This window comes from Osmerus mordax, chromosome 11, assembly GCF_038355195.1.
Source record: "Osmerus mordax isolate fOsmMor3 chromosome 11, fOsmMor3.pri, whole genome shotgun sequence".
NCBI classification, from domain to species: domain Eukaryota; kingdom Metazoa; phylum Chordata; class Actinopteri; order Osmeriformes; family Osmeridae; genus Osmerus; species Osmerus mordax.
The window spans coordinates 6,003,186-6,028,286 of NC_090060.1; the positions used below are offsets into that span (position 1 = coordinate 6,003,186).

General features: G+C 47.3%; 1 protein-coding gene across 3 annotated transcripts; it reads left to right on the forward strand.

Annotated features, from left to right (window-relative positions):
• The first annotated feature begins 2,045 nt into the window (after positions 1 to 2,045).
• eml2 (EMAP like 2) lies at positions 2,046 to 24,019 on the forward strand. Of its 3 annotated transcripts, none has more exons than XM_067246353.1 (22): positions 2,046 to 2,200; positions 6,750 to 6,953; positions 7,307 to 7,424; positions 7,933 to 8,031; positions 13,225 to 13,253; positions 13,852 to 13,981; positions 14,495 to 14,644; positions 18,361 to 18,430; positions 18,853 to 18,963; positions 19,170 to 19,265; positions 19,598 to 19,732; positions 20,060 to 20,159; positions 20,558 to 20,712; positions 20,800 to 20,925; positions 21,093 to 21,224; positions 21,446 to 21,513; positions 21,688 to 21,776; positions 21,968 to 22,065; positions 22,304 to 22,391; positions 22,676 to 22,771; positions 23,001 to 23,131; positions 23,483 to 24,019. In XM_067246353.1, the coding sequence occupies exons 1-22, from the start codon at positions 2,131 to 2,133 to the stop codon at positions 23,606 to 23,608; spliced, it is 2,421 nt and encodes an 806-aa protein (XP_067102454.1). In that variant the 5' UTR covers positions 2,046 to 2,130; the 3' UTR covers positions 23,609 to 24,019. The 3 variants fall into 3 exon arrangements, with proteins under 3 accessions (XP_067102454.1, XP_067102455.1, XP_067102456.1); XM_067246354.1 differs by lacking the exon at positions 2,046 to 2,200 and adding an exon at positions 4,432 to 4,551; XM_067246355.1 differs by lacking the exons at positions 2,046 to 2,200; positions 6,750 to 6,953; positions 7,307 to 7,424; positions 7,933 to 8,031 and adding an exon at positions 9,949 to 10,069.
• Positions 24,020 to 25,101: the final 1,082 nt, after the last annotated feature.

Consider the following 25,101-nt stretch of genomic DNA (forward strand, 5'->3'; position numbering starts at 1 on the left):
CTTGACCAGGTATAACATCCAATGAATGTCCAGTGTCCAGAAGGCTGACATGTTGTCCAGATATAGTATCAAATGAATGGCCTGTGTCCAGAAGACTGACATTTTGTCCAGATGTAACATCAAATCTATGGCCAGTGTCCCGAAGGCTGCCATTTTGACCAGATATACTGTAATATCAAATGAATATCAAATGTCAAGAGAGAAGATGTTTCTTGTACAGGTACATCAAATGAATGGCCAGTGTCCAAACTGGCAAAATATATTAAAATTGACATAGTAGAGAGTGACACTTAAACAATCGTCTTGCACACCAAATTATTACATGGACAGGACATCATAACCTGTGATTATGATGACTTTAGCTACTGTGTAATGAGGGGCAGATGAATATTTAAAGTTAGTGGGGCGTGGTATGTGTGTGTGCTTGAGTGTATGTGTCTCAGTTGTGCGTGTGCGCATAAGCGTGTGTATTAGTGTGCGTGTGTGTAGATGAGTGTGTGTGTGATGGAGGGTTTGTGTGCGCTCGAGTGTGTGTGAGCGTGTGCGTGTGAGTGTGTATGTGGGAGGCCCAGCTGCTGTTTTGGGGAGGATGGGTGGAGAGCCCTTCCTGGCTCTGCTGCCCTCATGTTCTCCCCCAGCAGAGTGGACATGAAGCAGTGGAAGTGCCCCCTCAGCACAGAGCCCATGCACATTACAGCCAGTCAATGAAATGTGATGCTCGTTCTGATAGCCAGGAATGGTGAGTGTGGTGTGTAGGTGTAAAGGTTGTGCGTATACCATATGTGTGTATGTGCAGGGGCCACCGATTAGGATTAATAACATTATGCTCTAGCCTTCTCCTCTTTCGATCTCCATCTCTCCCTCTATCAATCTATCCTCTATTTCTCTATCTGGCCCGCCCTCTTGTCTCGCTCTATCTGCCCATCTTTTCTCTCCTCTGGGTATCTCCATCCATTTTCTGCTCCAAATGAGAAGATACATTAGCAGTGTATTAACTGGATGCTGGTCAGATACCTGCTCCAGTACACCAGGCCAACACTAAGGTGTGTGAGAGAGAGAGAGCTAGAGAGGGAGAGAGAGAGAGGGAGAGATAGAGAGGGAGATAGAGAGGGAGAGAGAGAGAGAGAGAGAGAGAGAGAGAGAGAGAGAGAGAGAGAGAGAGAGAGAGAGAGAGAGAGAGAGAGAGAGAGAGAGAGAGAGAGAGAGAGAGAGAGAGAGAGAGAGAGAGAAAGAGAGAGAGGTGGGGGGGCAGGGAGAGAGTAAGCAAAAGAGATGGTGAGAAAACAGAGAGATGAACAAAGAGAGAAAGAAAGAAAGACAGGAAAAGAGAAAGAGAGAGATATGGAGAGAGAACAGAGAGCGGTGGAGACTGCACGGCAAAGTGAAAGCCTGTATCCTATATCTGGCGACACCTACTGCTCTACGTGAAAATGTTTCTTCAGGAAACAGCTGTTGGATTACTTGTCACAGTAGGCTATGGGAATTATCTGCCTCCATCTGCTGGTTCTATCATATAACTAATGTTCAGGACAGTTTACCAAATGCCAATTTCATGTCTGTTTCGATTCTTCCGTTGTCTACCTTCTCTCATATTACGAATAACGAGTCTAGATTTAAAATCGAGGGCTTGGCGCAGGCGTGATGTTGTGTTCTATGAGTTCCTCCTGCCACAGGTAGAATAGGCTATCTATTTCTAACACGTGTTAGGAAGACACCTTTCCGCAATCAATTATTCAATACAGGTAGTCTAGTGGAATAACACCCACATACTTTCCAGTAAGAACATGTGGGACCATAGCCAAGTTTGAAGAAAGTAACTTTGTTAAACTGACACCCACGGAGCGATAAACAATGGTACATTCAATCAATATTTCAATCTAATTGTGTAAATCCATTAACCCAGCCCCTTTTACGGTTCCCAATGGTTGGCTACGAAGAGAGGCTGTTGCTATAGTAACAGAAAGCAGAGAGCAGACGGTCACCGGTGTAAAGAGAAGCGGCAGAAAGAGAAAGGTGTTGTTGTGGTCGTTGGTTGTCTGAATGTGGAGCGGTGAAGGGAGAGCGAGGTGCGAGGTAGGTCGCAAGAAGAAAGGAGGAAAAGAAAGAACGTTTGCATCCCAAGACAGAGAGATGTCGGAGAGAATCGCCTCCTGCGGGAGCCTGTACGATAGCACGTCTCTCTTGCTTCAGTACTGCAACGGTAAGTAACCTCACCTGTGACACGACACTCCGTTTGAGCCGAGATGAACCTTGGCGCACCGCATAGCCTACATATTTGGGTACAAATCGAAATATTATACTGTCAGATGCTGTTATCTGTGATAGGTGATTTTATGGCAAATTCATGTGCTATGTGTAGACGACCAGACTTCCACCTGTGTCGATTGGGCTCGAGATACAATTATTCGGGTAGAGAACGTTCATCTTAGCCTACATTTGCAGAACAGACCATAATACCATGTAACCAAATGAGCTACTGTAACTAGCTGAATCGTTTACTGTGCTGTACAACCTGTGGAGCTGGTATACGATGAAACATTGGCCTGACCGCATTCCTACTTTGGATAGTGACACTTTCCTAGTGTAGCCTAGTATTCAAATGCTATTGTGTCATTGTATCACACACATTTACATATCAAGATATTACTTTTCAGCATCAGATCTGTTATTTAAGAAGATGGCTATTTGTGCAACCAATCGTGGAGGACAAAACGTTATGAACATCAAAGGTCATACATGATTAGATGTATCTTCTGATCAGCATCATTCAGCAGTGCATGAATCTGGTAGATGCTATTGCGTCCTAGACTACACCAGACTGGAATCTAGTTCCTCCATATTGACTGGCAGGTGGAAGGACAGTGGGGGTTTGGGGAGTGGTGGTGGTGGAGGTGGGGTGGTCTGGCCCTCAGAGTCTGGGGGTAGGGGGGTGCGCAAGGGGGCTGGAAATGCCACCCATGTCTCGCTCCTCTCTGCCCGGTCCGATGACCAAACAAGAAGTTGCTTGTCCTACACTCCCTCTGTTGTTTTTATGGTGGTGGTTGTTGGTGTGATATCTGTCGGTCTTTCAGTCTGTCAGGATGTTTGTCGGTTTGTGTGTCAGCCAGTGAATCAGTCTGTCTGTCAGTCAGACAGTACACACAACAGATCTGTCCTTGACAACCTATAGAAGCAGGTCCAGACAGTGACCAAGGCAGTGACCATCTGTTTGACGGCCAGGATGCATGTGGTGTCGGTCTGGTCTGAATCACACATGTTCTCTTGCAAGTGACACCTCCAGCTCCCCTGTCGCTCAGCTCACCTGGCCCCCCGCCTGACATCCAATCCTGGCAGGCTGGAGGAGGGGAGAGCTGTCTCACTCTCCCTGTACAGGACTGGTTCACATTGCTGCTGTGCAGACTGCTGTCAGCCTTATACAGAGTTATAGGCCTCGCCGGCTCTTTGTGTGTGTGTTTGTGCGTTTGTGGCTGTGTCTGTGTGTATGCTTGCATAAATGTGTAGAAGTACTGTTCTGGATGAGTGTGTTTGTATGTTTGTGCCTTCTGCTATATATCTGCATGAGTATGTGTGTGTGTGCATGTGATTGTGATGGACTTTGATACCAGTTTTTTATTGTGTCACTTCCTGGTAGTTGTGGTAGTGCCTATGCATCCTGTCACTGAATGACTGGGTTTGTGTTTGTTCTTTAGTTTTTCCTGTGTGGGTGTATGCTACTTACATTCTACAGTGTGTGCTTGTGTGTGAGTGATTATGTGCATGTGTGTGCGATTGTGTGCGTTTGTGTGTGTGTGTGTGTGTCAGTGATGGAGAGGGACTCTGATCCCGGCCTCTGCAGCTAGCACTTCCTGGTCGTGCCTGTTTACTGCTGCTGCTGTTGCAGAGTGTGTGCCTCTGGACCCGAGCCAGGCCCACCACCCCGCTCCCTCTCTCCCTCTCTCCCAGCCTCTCTCTCAACAAGCCTCCCTCCCTCCCCCTCTCACTCTCTCTTTCCTTCCCTCCCTCAGCCTCCCAGCCTCTCCTGCTGCCTCCACAGTCTGCAGCCTGTCCCGTCTGCAGCCCACAACAGCTGCAGATTGTGAGCAGGGGGGGAAGAGAGGGGGGGGGGTGACGGCAGGAAGGGTGGTTTTGGGAGGGGCTCCAAGTTACCACTGACTGCCTGTCCCATAGCGAGCTGTTCAGACTTAGTAGATTAGAGTGGATGAGAGGATGGGGAGGAGAGAACAGGGGGAAGAGAAGGTCGGAGGGAGGGGTCTGGCAGGAAGGGGAGGGGGGTAGCGAGGGAAGGAGGAGGGAGGGAGGGATGGAGGAGGGTCCTGGGACAATGGCAGAGCCAGTCAGAGGCTGCAAAGAGAGAGAGAGAGAGAGAGAGAGAGAGAGAAAGAGAGAGAGAGGAGGGAGTCTAGCCCAGCCCTGCCCAACTCTGGCACCCTGAGAGACCCTGGAGAACTGCAGGAGAGCGGACTGGTTGTCTGACTGATCTGACTGATCTGGCTGGTTGACTGATCTGGCTGGCTGACTGGTTGAGTGACGGTGCAGAAACAGACATGGCAGGTAGGAGTCTAGCAGAGCACTCAGCTCCATGAATATTTCAGCAGGCTTTGCTTTCTCCATGACCTCCATCGTCCTCTCGCTTCGCCCCTCCGCTCATCCCTCCCTCCTGCCACATCACGGCATAGCTAACCCCCCTCTCCTCCTCCCTCCCTCCCTCCCTTCCTCCTCTCCTCCTCCCACCCCCCCTCCTCTCCCCTCCTCCCACCCCCCTCCTTGTTGTGATCAACCATTAGAGTTGTGATGAGTTTGTCTTCCACCTGCCCGCAGCTATCCCGACGTGGCTCTGGCTGTCTCGCTCCTGAGAGAGCCACGAGTGTGCATAGCTTATCTGCCGTCTGTGTACGTGGGTGTGTGTGTGCTTACTTTCAGGTAAGTATGAGTGTGTGTGAGAGAGAGAGAGAGAGAGAGAGAGAGAGAGCCAGACAGCCGGAGAGAGTGTTAAGAAGGGGGGGGGGGCTGCTCCAGTAATGAATGGCTGCTGATGTGGATGAGTTATGAAACAGACCTGTGGTGAAGCGCAGGGCAGATGAGCTCTGGGCTGATCCAGACCTGAGCTGGATACGGAGGGATTTATACTGGGGAGGGGAGGAGAAGAGGAGTGGAGGAGAAGAGGAGTGGAGGAGAAGAGGAGTGGAGGAGAAGAGATACGGAGTGGTGTAGGAGAGGAGGTACTGGTGATGTGGTCAGTGTTTCCTCCAGCACGTACAGAGGCACAGTAATACAGCTCCACAGCAGGGAGGGATTTGCATCTCTGGATCAGATCAGCTCAGCGATGTGGTCATTTATCCAGGAGGCTGCTGCCCTGATGCAGGGAGGGGGATTACGACCCATATCATGAGCGCTCCTGAATGATTTTCAATCTCAGGGAGATAACTCGTGTTGTGTAATGTTCCTGATGAAAAACTAAAAAGGCCATTTCCGTTCCTATAAAAGCCTGTAATCTCCTTTCCACACCCTCCTAATGAGACTGGGATTTGCAGCTTTATTACATTTGTTGGATTGTGAACAAGATGAAAACACAGAGTAATTGTTTAACCCCTTTGCTTCCTGCGTGTGTGTGTGTGTGTATGTGTGTGTGTCACAGAAGCGCACAAGTGTTCTGATCACATGATCTGTAGCTTCCATCTGCTCAATAGTTTGCATCCAGAGGAACTCATTTGACTCGTAAACGTGATAACATTTTTTACTGTCACTATGGAGCTGAGCTGTTGAAACACTGTCTATTTTCACTCAACCAGGTAAACATGCTTTAATAGGACAATTTGATCGATGACTGATGGGAAAACATATTTTTCAGATGTTATTTTCACTGACCACTAATATAAACATTCCAGACTCATTTTGGATGCTGGCTAGTTTGCCAGTGGATTTGGGACGTACAGCCATTAACTGGACAAAGCAATGAGGTCACTACCTCAATTTCCCCTTGGGATTAATACAGTTCCTACCTACCTATTCTGTTGCTGTTGCGGTTTGGGTCAGTTAGGGTTTAGACAAAGCCTTCTCAAACAGGGTAAGGTCCACTTGCAGGAGGTTACAGATTCAGAGACTGCAGGGATGCCATAAACACACTGAGCAGAACTGGGTGGAGACTGTTGACTGGACAGGAACCAGACACCATCTGTCTGCAGAGAACAGGACACCTCTGTTACTCCACCACTGTATGGCTGTTGTCCATCGCTGGGCTTCAGCCTCACTTTCTATTTCTGTCTTTTGTGTTTTATCTCTCTCTATCTCTTCTACTCACTTTCCCTCCCTTTTCTCTCTCTTTCACATCATCATTTGCTCACCCTCTCTCCCTCCCATCTTCCCCTCACTGTCCATCCTTCTGTTTCTCTCTCTTTCTTTCTTTCTTTCTTTCTTTCTCTCTCTCTCTCTCTCTCTCTCTCTCTCTCTCTCTGCATCTCTGCATAATCTTGTATTGACTGTGTCCTTCCTTCTCTCTTTGTCCCACCCCTCTGCCCATCTCATTTGCTCACACTCCCCTCCTCATCCTCATTCCCCCTCTCCTCTTCCCCCCATCTCTCTGTATCTGTGTCTCATACGCTCCATTCCTCCTCTCTCTTCCTCTCTCCCCCTCTGCATCATTCTCATCATCTTGACCTTCTCCTCCCGCCCTTCTCTCCCCCATCCTTCCCACCCCTCCACCCTTCTCTTCCCCTCCACCCCACCCCCATTCCCGCCCCTTCATCCCCCAGATGAGACGGCGTCGGCGGCCAGTGGGATGGAGCTTGAGGACCGCGTGTCCCACATGGAGCAGAGGCTGATGCTGCAGGAGGATGAGATCCAGCTGCTGAAGTCCGCCCTGGCCGACGCCCTGCGCAGGCTGGGCCTCTGTGAGGACCGGGCCCCGGCCTCCGCAGGCCCCCACAGGCCCCCCACGCCCGCCCCGCCTACTAAGGGTCAGAGGTCAACACGTACTCCCAGACACCCAAGCGAGAAAAAGATCGTACTTAAAGTATACTAACAAAGTTATTATAGTATTAAAGTTGTCAATGTTAATATATAAATCGAAGAGAAAAGATACAGTATCAGTGTCAATGTATTAAACTCTCATTTAATGTTTAAATTAAATTTAAGTATACTCTTTTTCCTCTTGGGTTAACTGCAGTCCGTTTAGCATATGAGAACATACTGTAGATGCTAACTATAGTCTCTCTCTCTCTCTCTCTCTCTCTCTCTCTCTCTCTCTCTCTCTCTCTCTCTCTCTGTCTCTCTCTCCCCCTCTCCCCCTCTCCCCTCCTCCCCTCTCCAGTCCGTCAGCTCCTGCAGGCTCTACCCTCCAAGCCCCTGAGTAACGGCTACATGCCGCAGAAACGCTACCCCTCCTCCCCCTCCTCCCCCAAGAAGGAAGTGCTGCTGTCCATCAAGAGGTGAGATGAAAGTCATCACACATCAGCTACCAGGCACAGCGATATCCTCCTGAAACCAGGGAACACATATTTTGTATACATTTCATTTTTAATATAAACACATTTTAAGGAATACAATTGACACAACATAGTTTTATTATTGGTTGTAGTATATATAGAGCCCATGAGCAAGGTCCGCTAGTGGACATCAATTCATTACGGCATCTCAGGAGGATATGACTGAGAAAAAGCCTTCACTGTTCACCGCCAATATCTTTGTTGCAATACCACACCCAGTCAGACAGAGGGTGACAGTGTGTCGCGCAACATCGTTCATTAGACTCAATTGTCGATGAAGGAGCCAATGAAATACAGTTAGCCAGGTGTGTAAATCGTAATAGCTTATAAACTGAGGTATAAAGTGCCTGGATACACATCAAAATAAATCGCTTGCGCTTCTAAATGGAGGTGAAAAGTGTTTGGATACATATTCAAGGAGAAATGTCGTTGTTTGATTTCCTCTCCCCAGGAAAAGCATGTCTACAGAGCGTCTGACGATGGTGAAGAGAGAGACAGACTCCAGGAGCAGAACCACCTCCTCCAGCTCCTCCACCTGTGGCAAGAGCAGGTACCCCTGCCCTCCAGATATCCCAGATACCCCCCAGATACCCATAAATACCCCCCAGATACCCATAGATACCCCCCAGATACCCATTGATATCCCCTAAATACCCATAGATACCCCCCAGATTCCCCCCAGGGAGATAGCAGGTACCAGACAGACATAACTTCCTCAGTACAGACAGACAGACAGACAGACAGACAGGCAGACAGGCAGGTAGAAGTACCTCAGTACAGACAGGCATGCAGGCAGGTATAACTACCTCAGTACTGACAGACAGACAGGCAGGTAGAACTACCTCAGTACTGACAGACAGACAGGCAGACAGACAGACAGACAGACAGACAGACAGACAGGTAGGTAGAACTACCTCAGTACTGACAGACAGGCAGGCAGACAGACAGACAGGTAGGTAGGTAGGTAGGTAGGTAGGTAGGTAGGTAGGTAGGTAGGTAGGTAGGTAGAACTACCTCAGTACTGACTGACAGACAGACAGGCAGACAGGTAGGTAGGTAGGTAGGTAGGTAGAACTACCTCAGTACTGACAGACAGACAGACAGGTAGGTAGGTAGGTAGGTAGAACTACCTCAGTACTGACAGACAGGCAGTCTACAGGTCCTGCAGCCTGTCCCCTGAACCCTCAGCTATAAATGCCATCCTGTCTGCTTGGTAGTCCAGACTCTAAACCAGGGCCAGTTGGTGTGTTTGTGTGTTCATGTGCGTGTGTGTGTGTTACTGTGCTGCTATGAGGTCTCCTCCTGGCCCTCAGGCTATCTGTGCACCAGACAGGACGCTGTGGTCTTCTGACTGTTGAGGTCATTGTGAAAAAGGATCATGTGTGTGTGCGTGCATATGTTACTGATACTGTCACCGCTACTGCAGTGTAACACTATATATTTCTATGGTAGACTGTGAACATACATAGAATGGACATTAATAATTCAGTGTGTGCGTGCGTGTGTTTGTGTATGAAAGCTTTGTCGATAAACAGCATGTGCCCCGACAGCCCATGTCTTCCTCGTCCGCCTTCACATCCTCCTCACATTTCCTACATTTTGTTCATTTAGCAGACGCTTTTATCCAAAACCACACATCGTGCACAGCACAGCAGAAGATCTAGGATCAGAAGGGCATAGTTCTGACAAGGGGTCAGAATCCTTCTCTCCTCCTCCTCCTCCTTCTCCTCCTCCTCCTCCTCCTCCTCTCCCTTCTCCTCTTCCTCCTCCCTCAGGTTCTGCAGTAATGCACCTGTCATATACAGTCTGTGGTCTACTAAATATAACCAGATTGCAGTCACTCTTCTTCCCCTATGCCATGAGTTATATGCTCAGTGGTGTAGGCTGTTGTTGATTTAATATGGGGCCAATCCCTATTTTACTGTCAAATACTCAGCGTCCATGTTTGTTTGGTAGAGACAGTAAAAGCCCCACACCTGGTCAGGAGCCTCTGAGATAACATTGTGATATTGTTTGTTTTAAGGAGGTGCCAATAAAACGGATGGTAAATGTACCTTGCACGCTCTGTTCTATCTGCTTTTCTTTCTTTCTTCTTTCTCTATCTCTCTTAACTGTCTTTCTTTCTTTCTTTCTCACTCAATCTTTCTTTTTCCTTCTCTCTATTTATCCCTCCCTCCCTCCCTCCCTCCCTCCCTCCCTCCCTCCCTCCCTCCCTCCCTCCCTCCCTCCCTCCCTCCCTCCCTCCCTCCCTCCCTCCCTCCCTCCCTCCCTCCCTCCCTCCCTCCCTCTCTCCCTCCTCTGCCCCCCTCTCTGCTACACCCTCTCAGCTCACTCCTCATTCTGCTGAGGTGTCAAGTTCCCCTCCACTAGGGGGGGTGGTCATTGAGTCGAGAATCAGGAAATGGGTTCTCATTGGTGGACAAAGTCCTTAGGCCCCTCCCCTACTAAAGTTGGCTGAGTCAACAAGGAAGGCAGGGGGAAAGCTTTGTAGTTCAGGAGTTGTCCGACTGGGTTAGCTGTGAATACCTTTTTGTCAAATACAAGCTGTTACATAACGGAAAACGCATCATCATGAAGAGATCCCCCAGGTAAAAAGATGTTTTCAACTGACATGTTTACAGTTTGGTGTTCTAATCTAACTTATTTTGCATCAGAGTAGAGCAGGCACTATCTGTTTTAGGTTCGTTTGTTTACCCTGTTCTGTGGGTTTTCTGATGAAGGGAAGCAGGAACTTCTTTTAACTTTGTACACACCGTTATTTAGTCACGCTAACATTGAGAAGAGAGTCAAACCGTCCTCTGCTGTTGGTATTTTGGGAGTGGCTGGAGAGAGAATGGGGTAGAGACCAACTGAGGACAGCCGATACACACACCATGCACACACACACACAAAACACACCCACAGGAACATAATTCTCCACATGCAACACATACTTTTGATACTCTTTGATACACTCCAATTGAGATGGTGTTATCTGAGTGAAGTTGGAATAATTGCATAAGATAACGGAGCTTTCAAAACTGTACAGACTCAGGCAGGGGGAGATCATTACAGAACAGGTTGTTTGAGGCAGCAGCAAGTCTTTTAGACCACAGTCTACCATGTGGGTTTGGTCGCCTGAGCCACAGAGAGACACCACTGTTTCCTGTTAGGGGGAGGAGAGGAACAATGTTTCGAGCAGAGCTTTGAACTGTGAGGATTACTGGTTCATCTGGCTCTGCAGAATCGCTATTGATTGACAGTGTTTGCTCAACTCATTGAACATATTGACTGAAATTGCCTGCTGGAACTGAGGTGAAGTTTTGGGAATGCTTACGGAGGAAGAGGAGGATGGGAAGGGGGGGGAATAAGTTGCATGGATTTGAATGAGGGAGATTGGGTGGCATGCAAATCGTTCACAAGGAAAGACAGTGTTGTATCCTGTTTAAACACCTTCACCTCCTTATCCTTGATCTGATCTTAACTTTAGCCCTCCCTTGTCTATCTATCTGTCCCCTCTATCACTCTATCCTATCTATCTCTCTATCCACTTATCACTTGATCCTCTCTATCACTCTTCCCTGTCTCTGTCTATCTGTCCCTTTGTCCTCCCTACCTTCTCTACTCTCTCTATCTCTCCAACCTCTCTTTCCATCCTCTCTCTCTCTTCATCCTCTCTCTCTATCCTCTCCTTCTCGCTGTCTCCTTTTTCCTTCACTAACGTCTGCATCTCTCTGTCTTTCTCCATCTCTCTCTACCTCTCGTTCCTTCTGTTTGGAGGGTGTCCTAATGGTCTTCAGTAGTGGCCGTGCACAGTGTGAAGGGATGGACAGACAGAGAGTTATGAGTTATGACTCACTGCATATGCAGTGGAACAGCTCTGTATGAACCCTAATGTGCCCACTCAGCCCACAGAGAAACTCTCACGCCGCAACACACAGCTTCCAGGTCCCGACCCTCCCTCTCTCTACCAGACCCATTAGGGCTCGCTCTGTTTCCCACTGATAGACTGGGCTTGACAGTCACTGGAAAAATAATTCCAGATGGCATTTCAGACCACAATAGAATAAAGTAGAGCACCGTAAATGACGTATAGAGTTGGAGCAGGGGTAGACAGATTAGAACAGGAAGGAATAGAGTAGAGGGAACTGAGGTTTCTGTGTTTGGATAATATGAGATGCCAGTAAACAGTCTTTGGATTCAGAGGCTTCTTAATCCCTCCCCACACACACTTCCTGTTGCCAGCTCCCATCATGCATAGCTTCAATTAGTGGCCCTGGGCTGGCTCGGGTCTCCTATTGGTCAGAGCTGAACCTCCTACTCTCTATTGAAAGACAAGGAAGGCCTGTTAGCTGGTCCCTTTAACACACACACGCTCACACACACGTACAGGCTCCGCATCCCCCTGTGGTTGGCCTCCCACACTCCAGCAGAATCTATGAGTCAAAATCAGAAACTTTATCGGCAGCAGCTGTCGACGTGATTGTTTTTGACAGGACTGACTGCACACCAGAAGCAAGTACTGTCTCATTAGGGATTCTGTTCAGCATGCCCACTCCTCTCTCTCTCTCTCTCTCTCTCTCTCTCTCTCTCTCTCTCTTCCCTTATCTGTCTTTATCCCCCCCTTGTCCCCTGTCTGCTGTGTTAGGAGACAGCAGTAATTACTTGACAGGCAGATGGTTGGACAACAACACACAACAAACTGAAACACGGTCCCTGAACACCCACGGCTGGGTGCTGGTTGAGCCAGAACGTGTAACCATCCAGTCATGTTCATACACTCTCATTTCTCAGGCTCATTAGCAGTCTGGTTGAATCAGATGCAATCGGATATTGAGGAGATTAAACCAGTTATTGATGTTAGTCTTAAGCAGCTCCTTACTTACCACACACAGAACCTGTTTCCACTTTATGTCTCCTGTCTATATGGTCGGATGTGTTATAGGCAATTTGGGATGGAGGTGTGAAGGAAAGAAGGGATGGCTAGAAAGAGAGAAAGGGGGGTTGTGGTGATGCAGGTTGGGATGGAAAGTTTTATTGAATGAGCAGATAGAGATCGGTCAATATCACCATGCCACTTCTCTTCTTTCTGTAGCCATGGCAATAATCTAACTGTCTGCGGGGTGGGGCTGTCAGTTTCCTGACAGCATCTGATTGGCAGTGAGCTGAGTCAGGAATCAGCAAACTGGTTTTCAACTGATGCTTGTGGAAGTTACTATCGACTGCACCCATTGTGTCAATCTCTCTTCTCTCTCCCTCTCTCTGTCTTTCTTTGTAAATCTGTCTTTCACTCTCCCTTTCTCTTTTTTTATTTCCCAGATCACCCTCTCTCTCTTTCTCTCTCGTTCCCATTTCACCCCCTTCTAATCCTTTCTAACAAGATTTGATGTGTATATAACCAGATATACCTGTATGATGATGCCTTCCGGGAATGATCTTGGTTTGACTCTGTGTGTGTGTAGGTCTGTGCGAGTGTGTGTGTTTGCCTGCACGCACGTACGTGCGTGCGTGCACGCAATCACGAAATGCTGACGAATGAAGCTTCACATTTCTGAAGTCTTTCAGACGCACTTCTTAATGCACTCACTGGTCAAGGCGCCGAGTTTGAAGAAGTTAATAATTGAATAGGCTGACGGTATCTCCTGCTGCTTCTCAGAAATTTCAGAGAGCGGTCGACACGCCAACCAGCATGTCATTAGAGGTCCTTCTCACCGCGAGGAACAGTTCATAACACTTCTCCTCTCTTTCTGCCCCTCTCTCTTAGCAAGTCTAAGGAATGCTCCCTCAATGCAGGTAAGTCAACCAACAGCCATTTACTATTGGTATGTGCGTGTGTCTCTATGCTTGTCTCTGACCAAACCTCATTACTTTTATCTTTCAAAAATATCCTTTCAACCATGTAATGAGGTTACAATACTGCGGACCACCAAGCCTAGTCTCAATGGAGTCTTCCCCAGTAATGATGAAAACCCAGAAACAAAAAAACCCACAGAGCTATGGTCTTCCACAGTAACTAACAACAAGCCAGGCAGTCAGGCAACACTCATTTTAATGAGCCCCTTACCTCAGTAGATGTTTATGTTGTGGGAGAGCTAGGAGGGGGGAGGGGAGGGCTGGGAGGAGGTAGGGTGGTTGGTTAGGAGGAGGAGAGAGAGAAAGAGTGGGGGAAGGGTAAAGAGGGAAGGATAGTGGGTGGAAGGAGGGAGAGAGAGAAGGGTTGAGGGAGGGAGAGAGAGAGGGGGGGGGGTTGGAGGGAGTGAAGGAAGGATAGAGGGGTGGAAGGATGGACAGAACTTACTCTAAATCCCACCTCTGCTGACCTTTAACATTTGACCCTGCCTCGTCTTACCTGCAACCCCACCTCTGCTGACCTTTGACCTCGCCCCTCCAGAGGACGGCTATGTGCGGATGTTCCTGAGAGGCCGGCCGGTCACCATGCACATGCCCGACCAGCTGAGGGACACTTACACCCTGGACCACAAGGGGGCGCTGCCTGACCGCAAGCTCAAACTTCAGTGGGTGTATCCTTCTGGAGAGACAGACGGCCTGTCTGTACATGCTCAGTTTAACCACATACACACACATCTGCTGTATATGACTGTACACACACAGACACAACAACACAGACACACAAACCAACATGTCCTCCTACATACACACACACACACACACACACTTCTACCTACAGACACCTATAAACACATACATTTACATTTACATTTAGTCATTTAGCAGACGCTCTTATCCAGAGCGACTTACACTAAGTACAGGGACATTCCCCCGAGGCAAGTAGGGTGAAGTGCCTTGCCCAAGGACACAACGTCATTTGACACAGCCAGGAATCGAACCAGCGACCTTCTGATTACTAGCTCGATTCTCTAACCGCTCAGCCACCTGACTCCCAGAGAAATACATACGCACACCCACCTCCACACACCTACTAGCACACACACAAACAGACCCCCTAGCCCCTCCTGTGACCCATGTCCAGTCCGTGCAGTTGCGGTTGTGTTCCTTGACCGCGTGGGCTCCAGGTACGGCTACCGGGGCCGTGACTGCCGCTCCAACCTGTACCTGCTGCCCACGGGGGAGATTGTGTACTTCCACGCCTCCGTGGTGGTGCTGTACAACACGGAGGAGCAGCAGCAGAGGCACTACATCGGACATGACGACGACGTGAAGTGGTGAGGTGGAGGGAGGGAGAAAGGAGGGAGGGAGGGAGGAGGGATGGGGCGAGAGAGGGCTCTGTGGAATGCGACGAATAGGGGTTGTGGTGGTGCCCTTCAACACCATGGAGCAACAGCGCAGTGTCCCTGAAACACAGTTAGGACATGAGAACAGAGGGAGAGGGATGAAAGGAGGGATAGGGAGGGAGAGAGGTGGAGGGGAAAGAGGGACAGGGAGAGATGGAGGGAGAGGGATGAATGGGAAGAGAAGGAGATGGAGTATGATGAATAGAGGGAGAGAGGAATGAGGGACGATTGGAGGGAGAGATGGAGAGAGACAAAGAAAACTAGAGAGGATACAATTTCTGGGGAAATTGTAGGGTGTGCTTGCTTGCGTCGGTTGCACAGGGGTCTGTATATTTTATATAAAAATGCATCGGGCCTACTTATTATTTATAAAGATTACATAGATTTAAAAGCATCCTTTTTTTGCTGCTCATTTACAACTCAAAATACGAGTGAAGTGTAGAATGAAATATGATGTCTTCTCATTTCCCCTGCAAGAGGCAGCTGACAGGCTGAATCAAAACGAATACATTTGGCAGACCGGTGTAAAAATTGACCTAATCTCTATGACTTAAACGTCCTTTTAAGTTGTCCCTTCTCGTGATATTTTCAGGCATTTAGCCTACTCATATTGCATTCATTCATTAATAAAGAACCCCCTTTGAAGATTATTCTACGACTTTACCGGCAGAAGATAGAATCGCGATTCAAACAGTACCATCTGCTAACTGAAAATATGCCCCCAAAAACGTAAATAAGCTTGACATTTATTTAGTGGAAAATCGCTCATTCATAAAAAGCTCACTGGTAGCGATCATTGTCAGTAACAACGCAAAATGCGATATAGCCCTGTGTGGAGAAGCTGCCCCGATAAATTGTACTACTACAGTACAGTACTAGACTACTGCTGTGTTCGTCTTGGTAGCGATTGCGTTGGTTGAATTCGATTTAACGTTCCGTTGTACGGTTTAGGCTGAAATTAATTATTTTCATGAACAGATTGACAAAGTTTAGGCTGTGGCAATGAAGTTCAGGTTAGTAGTCAGATTGTTTCAACTATTGAAAGACTTTTGAGTAAGGGGAGTGCCGAACATGTTCTGTCACCGTTTGACTTGAACAGCTGAGGAGTTTTTGTTAGCTACTCACACTAGTGTCTCGGGTAGGCTACAGCGTTGCAGTGAGCTACACTGGTTTGAAACCACAGGTAATGGTAATTTCACCAAAAAATCGTTTACTAATGTCAGAATAAATCATATAACGAAAATGTATATGTGAGGAATGTTTATTTTAACGATTGAAAACAGATACATCATAGACCACTGTAGTATGTGTTGCCCGGGCAACACAGGCTAATGTCATGATGCTAATACTTCAGTGAAATAGTAGACTACCGTTTCCAAAAGTAGATGTACTTCCTTAATAATATCAGCTTATATTGTACATTACACATCACAATTGTGTGTCATATCACAAAGTAAAATGAGTAAATAGTTATCACCCTGGCCTCTTTTCTTGTGGCGTTTCTGCAGCTGCCTTGCAGTAAAGCTATAGTTAGCCTAGCTATCCCCCAAGTTAACAGATGCGAAACTAATGTTCTGCCAAAGGTAGTCACGCGTGTTTTCGTGACATTATTGCAGACCGGTGTAAAAATTGACCTAATCTCTATGATTTAAACGTCATTTTAAGTTTTTCTCTTTTCATGATATTTTCAGGCATTTAGCCTACTCATATTGCATTCATTCATGAATAAACAACCCCTTTGAAGATTATTCTACGACGTTACCCGGCAGTAGAAGATGGAATCGCGATTCAAACGGTACCATCTGCTAACTGAAAATATGCCCCCCAAAACGTAAATAAGCTTGACATTTATTTAGTGGAAAATTGCTCATTCATAAAAAGCTCACTGGTAGCGATCATGGTCAGTAACAACGCAAAATGCGATATAGCCCTGTGTGGAGAAGCTGCCCCGGTAAATTGTACTACTACTAGTACGGTACAGTACTAGACTACTGCTGTGTTCGTCTTGGTAGCGATTGCGTTGGTTGAATTGGATTTAACGTTCCGTTGTACGGTTTAGGCTGAAATTAATTATTTTCATGAACAGATTGACAACGTTTAGGCTGTGGCAATGAAGTTCAGGTTAGTAGTTAGATAGACTTTTGATTTAAGTAAGGGGAGTGCCGAACATTTTCTGTCGCCGTTTGACTTCCTAAACAGCTGTGTACTGTAGCTAGATGTTTTTGTAGTGTGTCTCGCGTAAGCTACAGCGTTGCAGTGAGCTACACTGGTTTGAAACCACAGGTAATGGTAATTTCACCAACAAATCGTTTTCTAATGTCATAATAAATCCTACAACGAAAATGTATATGTGAGGAATGTTTATTTTAACGATTGAAAACAGATAACGCTACATCATAGACCACTGTAGTATGTGTTGCCCGGGCAACACAGGCTAATGTCATGATGCTAATACTTCAGTGAAATAGTAGACTACTGTTTCCGAAAGTAGATGTACTTCCTTAATAATATCAGCTTATATTGTACATTACACATCACAATTGTGTGTCATATCACAAAGTAAAATGAGTAAATAGTTATCACCCTGGACTCTTTTCTTGTGGCGTTTCTGCAGCTGCCTTGCAGTAAAGCTATAGTTAGCCTAGCTATCCCCCAAGTTAACAGATGCTAAACGAATGTTCTGGCAAAGGTAGTCACGCGTGTTTTCGTGACGTTAGTGACGCAGTGACGTTAGTAACGTCAGTGACTGTGGCTAGCAAATTAGCCACCGTTAGCTTCACTTTTCGCCACAAAAACTTAACTTACGCTTAAACCATGCAACGGAACGTAAATTCCAATAGAAGCAACTCAATCGCTACCAAGACGAAACTTTTGACACCTACGTTGTCTATGTAGGCCAAATATTGACTGAGTTTTAGGGGGGCAAAAAGAAATAAAAAAAATAATAATATATATGTGAGAGAACAAAGGTTGTGCTCTCGCCGAAGGCTTGAGCACACCCAATTAGATGATGGGTGATCAAGCTCAATTAATTTGCTCAATAGTTTATAGTATCATCACTCCTTAATTTAGGTCAGCCCAGGGTGTGTCCTCTGATCTTTTCACCATCCTATCACCAGGAAGTACAGCTTGTTTCTGGGTAGATTATTAGACCTATATTGCTGTGTCCACTTCCTGAAGTGGATGTAGACCTTCTCAGTCTCAGACAGCCAGTTTGAGTCAGGTCCAGGACCTGACCATCTTATCTTCTGGTCACACGAACCATGAGCGTGTTCCAACTGGCTGTGTTCAGACTGTCCAGAAGATTTTTATTTATGTATTCTTTTTTTTTCTTCCTATTGAGTCTGCTGAACATCATTAATTACTGGTCTACATATTGTTTGTATAAAATAGTAGTCATCGTAAATTGTTTACTTTGGACAGCTGATTAAACCACCTGACCTTTTAGGGCCTGTAGTCCAGGAAATGAACAGGAAGTCCCTCGAGACCAAGTCCTCTGCCAAGTGTACAAGAATCTCCCAGAGGGCAGTGGGAGACACTGATTATGCTCTGATTCACCAACCATCTGACCTCTCTCTCTTTCTGCCTTTTCTCTCTCTCTCCCTCTCTCTCCCTCTCTCTCCCTCTCTCTTTCTCTCTTCCCACAGCTTGAGTGTCCATCCTGATATGGTCACCATAGCAACTGGACAAGTGGCAGGAAACTCCAAAGATGGCAAGGTACTTTTGGGATCCTAGATGTTCATTTTACATCCGTATTTCTCTCCTCTCTACATCCCTAACTGCCCCCCCCCCCCCTCCCACACAAGCACACCCACACCTTTCTCTCTTTGTCAATCTCTCTCTTTCCATCTTTCTCTCTCCATATATTCCTGTCTCTCTCCATATTTCTCCATATTTCCCTCTCTCTCCATCTTTTCTCTCTCTCCCTCTCTCACGCACTCTATCACCCTCTCTCTCTCTATTCTCTCTCCCTCCCTCTCTCTCCATATCTCTCCATTATATTTCTCTGCATATATATCTCTCTCTCCATATCTCTCCATATATTTCTCTGCATATATATCTCTCTCTTCGTATATCTCTCCATATATTTCTCTGCATATATATCTCTCTCTCCATATCTCTCCCCTCTCTCTCTGCAGCTGTTGGCTCCCCATGTGCGTGTGTGGGACTCGGTCAGTCTCAACACCCTGCATGTCATCGGGATGGGCGTGTTTGACCGGGCAGTCACTTGCGTTGCCTTCTCCAAGTCTGTAAGTTCATCACCATGACAGGACTGTGTTAACCCCCTGAGCTAAAGTCTGTAACAACCCCTGGACAACCCCTCGGCAGAACCACTTCTGTAATGTTTTTCACTATTAATACAACTTTTTTATTAAGCCATGCCCCCACCCTCCCCCACACCCTTCCCCCCTATTCTTACCTCTCTCCCCCTCTCACCCCCCCACCCCCTCTTCAGAACGGCGGTGCTCACCTCTGTGCCGTGGACGATGCCAACGACCACATCCTGTCTGTGTGGAACTGGCAGAAGGAGAAGCAGCTGGCCGACGTCAAGGTAGCAGATCATTGTGTTTGTTATGGTTAATGATGGAGAATAAGCTTTGCTTAATGGCTGGATCTGGTTACAAGGAAAGCGTGAGGGATAGACCTGAACTTGGTATATCTTTATTCTCTGAAAGCTCCACGGTTAAAACTCTCCTCTACTTCTCTTCCTCTCTCCCCTCCCCTCTCCCCTCCCCACCTCCCCATCTCTCCCCTCCCCACCTCTCCACTCCCCACCTCACCCCTCCCCTCCCCACCTCTCCCCACCTCCCCTCCCCATCTCTCCCCTTCCCTTCCCCACCTCCCCTCCCCATCTCTCCCCTCCCCACCTCTCCTCTCCTCCAGTGCTCCAATGACTCTGTTCTGGGCGCCTCCTTCCATCCTATGGACGCCAATCTGATTGTCACCTGTGGGAAGAACCACCTCAACTTCTGGACCATGGAGGGCGGCACTCTGACCAAGAGGCAGGGCCTGTTTGAGGTAGGGAACCGCCTGAACCTCCCTCTGTTTCTGACTGAATACAACAACATTCTGACCAATGAATAGATGCAAGATGGCGCCGATGATGGCAGCCTCGGTCGTTAGGTGCTTTTTATATATATTTTATATTTAAATTGTTTTATTCTTAGATTATTAGTTCTTAGAAATTGTTAAACTTTTGTACTTTACTTATTTAAGATCCGTATATGTTTATTGTTTGCACCTCCCTGCCACAGTAAATTCCGTGTTTGTATAACATACATGGCGAATAAACCGAATTCTGATTCTGAATGAAGTTAAAACAATGTATTCCTATATGGCTTCCAGAAACATGAGAAGCCCAAGTATGTGCTGTGTGTGGCCTTCGCTGAGAACGGAGATGCCATCACAGGAGACTCCAGTGGTAATATCTTTGTCTGGGCCAAAGGTGTGTGACCCCTCTCAGCTAACATGTTACTGGCATAGTAGTTAGTAGTTAACCTTGAGGGTTAAGGTTGGTTTAGGTGCAGTTCTATGGGCGTATGTGAAGCCCTCTGTGACATTACTTGTAGAAAGGGCTATACAGATTAACTTGGATCTGATTTGATTAGACATTCCTCTGATGAACCTGTCAGTTAGGCTCCAGTACATGTTCCTGTCCTTTTACTTCCTTACTTGAGTTCAGACAGCCGTTACAGGATTCTCCACACATCAGAAAAGAGCTGACTTCACAATCCATCATTGAATCACTGTCACTGGACTCTTAATCTGCGATTGACACGATTTTTTCGATTTGATCTGGATGTCCGCTAACCCGTCGCGATTGGCCGTGTGTGTGATTGACAGGCGGCAACCGCATCAGCCAGGTTATGGGCGGGGCCCACGAGGGCGGGGTCTTCTCCGTGTGCGTCCTGAAAGACGGGACGATGGTGTCGGGCGGAGGGAAGGACAGACGCATCGTCCTCTGGGATCATGACTACCACAAGCAGGCAGAGATGGAGGTCAGCGCCAGCCCAGGAGCACAGTCGGATTCGAGGACAACAAGTCAAGCTGTCTTGGTTGACGATGATGCGTTTCCTGTTTGACAGGTGGGGGAGGCATTCGGGCCGGTGCGCGTACTGACGGAGGGGAAGCAGGGAGAGCTGTTCGTGGGAACGACTAAGAACGCCATCCTGAAGGCTGCTTTCCCCTCCACCCTTGACCCCATCGTACAGGTAGGGGGGGCCAGGCCTAAACCCTGTGGTCCAGACACAGTGTTGTAGTCTCTGTGGTTACTATAGAATGTAGGATCTCATGGATGTAGACAAGGGTGTAGGTTTGTTATCTTATATCTACATGCACACACATACACACCCACCTCTCCTCCCCCCCCCCCCCCCAGGGTCACACAGATGAGCTGTGGGGAGTGGATGTGCACCCCTCCATGGAGCAGTTTGTCACCTGCGGACAGGACAAGCAGGTGCATCTCTGGGACACCAACTCCCATCAGCCACTCTGGTCTAAAGCCATCGAGGTGAGAAGGATCTGGAGGGCAAGCACTTCCTCTTTCACACCAACCCCAGCATTTAATACCCTACAGTGCTGTTTATCTGTGTTACTAGCAACACTGATTTTCATGCACTACTCAGACAACTCTTTAATCTGTAATCATGAATAAACTGTAAAGTACAGTAGCTCTAATACAAATCGTATGTCTTCAGTGTAGAGGTGTAACGTGTATCTCTGTCCCTCCAGGATCCATGCCGCTCAGTTGGGTTCCACCCCAGTGGATCTGTTGTTGCCGTGGGCACCATGACTGGAAGGTTGGTTCCTATTGTTTATAGTTGGAAATCCCAACACTGTCCAGAGAGTATTTCAGTAGTGTTGGGTATTGTAGTTGTCATATCTGTAATGAATATGGCATCAATCTGTGTTTGTGTGTGTGTGTGTGTGTGTGTGCGTGTGCATGCGTGCGTGCGTGTGTGCGTGTGTTCAAGGTGGTTGGTGCTGGACACTGACACCAGGGACCTGGTCTCTATGCACACTGACGGCAACGAGGTCATTTCCAACGTCAAGTACTCTCCAGGTACAGTAGTTTATTAAGGTCCATCAGTCATCATTCTCATGGGAAAAACAACTCACAAAATGGCTGCCTGATGAGGTCATCACCTCATTGAGTATGGTTTACACTGTTGTGATTGGTTGTTGGCTACCTTATGTGCAATACGTACGGTACATTTTCACGTGATCTGTGACCCCTCCCTTTCTTGCCCTTAGATGGTAACTTCCTGGCTGTAGGTTCCCATGACAACTTTGTTTACATCTACGCGGTGACGGAGAATGGCAGGAAGTACAGCCGTGTGGGAAAATGCACTGTAAGAATCTCACACACCTCCTTCTCTCATTTTTCTGTTCTCTCCCTCTGTCATCCCTCCTTCCTTCTACCCTTTGCTAACCTCATCACTCTCTTCTCTTCCTTTCCTTTTTGGCACTCGTCATTCTATCCTCTCCCCCTCTTTCTCTCATCCCTCCTTTCTCCTCCTCTTCCTCTCACTCCTCTCTGAGTGTTGATGTGTTGAGCTCTGTCAGCTGACTGGTGTTTCCTGTGTCCAGGGTCACTCCAGCTTTGTGACCCACCTGGACTGGTCCACTGACAGCCAGTTCCTGGTCACCAACTCAGGAGACTATGAGATCCTCTTCTGTGAGTCCTTTCGAAGGGAGGGAGGGAGGGAGGGAGGGAGGGACAGTCATCACTTACAATATGATACATTTTTACATTATTGACATTTGATTGACATTTAATTCATTTAGCAGACTTTCCAAAGCTATGTACAAATAGCAGCAATCACCCCACCTCGTCTTAACCGATGTTTACATCTGACATACACAATCATCAGTTAGTGTACGTCCATCGCATCACTGAGCAGAGTGAGCCGTTGCTAGGCGACGGTGGGGTGATGCTCCTGTCACGGTTCCTTCCTGCAGGGGAGGCGTCCAGTGGGAAGCATGTGACCAGCATGGACGCCGTGAGGAACCTGGAGTGGGCCACTTCCACCTGCATTCTGGGTTTCAACGTCTTCGGTCATTGCTCATATCCTGTCTCAAACAGGAAACAATGACTCACAAGAGGCGGGGGTTGAATGGCTGTCTGTATGAGCTCTGACTGTCTGTGTGTCTTTCCGTCTGTGTGTGTGTCTGTCTGTCTGCCACACTGTTTGACTATCTGCCTGTCTGTTTGATTGTCTGTCTGCATGTTAGTCTATCCATCCATCTGTCTGACTATATCTGTCCATCTCTGCTCCGTCTGCAGGGGTGTGGCCTGACGGAGCTGATGGGACGGACCTGAATGCCGTGTGCAGGTCACATGACGGCGCTCTGCTGGCCTCGGCCGATGACTTTGGCAAAGTGCATTTGTTCTCCTACCCTTGTTCCCAGCCCCGGGTAGGCATGGCACACATCTGTACAACACTTTCACCTTTTTTCACACGTTTAAAAGTCAAGTTGAGTTTTTTTATAGAGCACATTTAAAAACAACAACTTTAGACCAAAGTGCTGTACAGTCAGAGTAGCATAAACCATAAAACAACACAAAACAAGTGTAACAAACAAAAACGATAAAGAAAGGCAACTATCATACTGTGTGAAAATCCAAAGAAGATCTTAAGAGGTAGTCTAATAATTTGCAACTGCAAGTTTTTTAAGCAGTGACACGGTTTATATGAGTTCCTTGTGCGGTTATTGGACAAAACACTAACCTCTTGTCTGTGTCACTTCCTCTTTCGGTTCCCTCAGGCCCCGAGCCACGCCTACGGGGGCCACAGCAGTCACGTGACCAACGTTGCCTTTCTCCATGACGACAGTCACCTGATCTCCACCGGAGGCAAGGACACCAGCATCCTGCAGTGGGTGGTCGCCTAGCAACCCTGCATCAGCAGCCCTGCATCAGCATCCTGGCCGGCAGGGAGCAGCACTGCTGTTTCCACTAACGCCAACTGACCCTCTGGCAGTACTATTGGTCCGCTGTCCCTTTACCTGCAGTGTCTTCTGAGACCACTAGATGGCACCCTGACCCAAGAGAATACTGGAAGCATGCCCCAGACTGTTTAATGATATGGCTATTTAAACAGAGTTTAACTTAGCTGCTATTTATGTTGCAAAGGTTTATAGAGGTATATATTGTTTAACTGAATGGCAATTGTATTGGTATTTTAATATTCACTGTAATGGATATATCTATTGTCGTGGCACTTTTTAGCACCTGGTAGCCATGTAGGAGTGAGCTTAAGTTGTGCTTTGCCTTGGTTTTGTTAATAAAGTTTCTACCCCAAACGGTTTGTGAGTGCTCATGTTTTGGGCTGATTCTGTTCCAAGTTGGTGCCACATGTTTGGATTACCTTGACATTGATTGATAGATTGAAACCGTTTATGGATTTCCCCCCCAGGCATGTGCAGGCACAGCCCTCCCCCCCTTCAGTAGCTCATTTGGTTCCAGTTTGCATGTCCTTCCACCCATCCCTTAGAACGTGTGTTGCTGGAGCCAACAGGCCCTGACCTGCAGAGCTCTCAGCCTGTACTTATGCCTCAGCAAGGCAGGCTGGAGTAGTGGTTACCTGGTTTGTTGACAGTCAACAGGTACAGTATGTGGTTAAGGAGGTAGGGGTGGAGGAGATGCAGGAGGTCTGATAAACAACACTGTACTCGTCTGTCTCTTTATTTGTCACTCCTCTTTTGTTCTGTCTCTCTCTGACTCCTGTTCTTCCTGTCGCTCTTGTTCTCTCGCTAACTTTCTATCTTTATGACTCTCTCAGTACCATTCTCTCAGTTTGAATGCAGTTGTAAACACTTCACTTAACTCGTACTGAGAGAGTGTTTTGTTTTATCAAGCAGCCGTTCTGTGTTCTGGGACAGATGCCTGGTGTGTCACAGTAATCATCCTCTCACTTCACATAACACCAGCTATTCTAACTGTCCCCACAGTTCAGCCAAAACAACGCACAAACTCATATGTGTGCTAAAAAAGGACACACAATAAGAACATTAACATGACATTTTACTCTTTTTGATCAAAAACAGCACACTATAGTGCATATGGGAAATATGGCCAACAATCAAGGATAGTTCTGACAGTATTCAGAGTCACGGTTCAAAATATCAGCTAACAGGCTCAGGGTAACAAAAACAATGTCTTGCAACAATGACGTCTCAACAACATAATACGGCACAACAAAAAAGTCAGTTCTGTCACCATTGTCTCTGCCACATCAGCCTATACAGGACCTTCTGCTTAAATCTGAAAGAGGAAGGGCATAAAGTAACTCAAGCGATTGGTTGCTTGGTAACGGATGGATTGATGGTTTTAGAAATCCCTGGTGTGTGGGAACTGAAGTCTTGCTCCTTCTTTCTCTGTATCT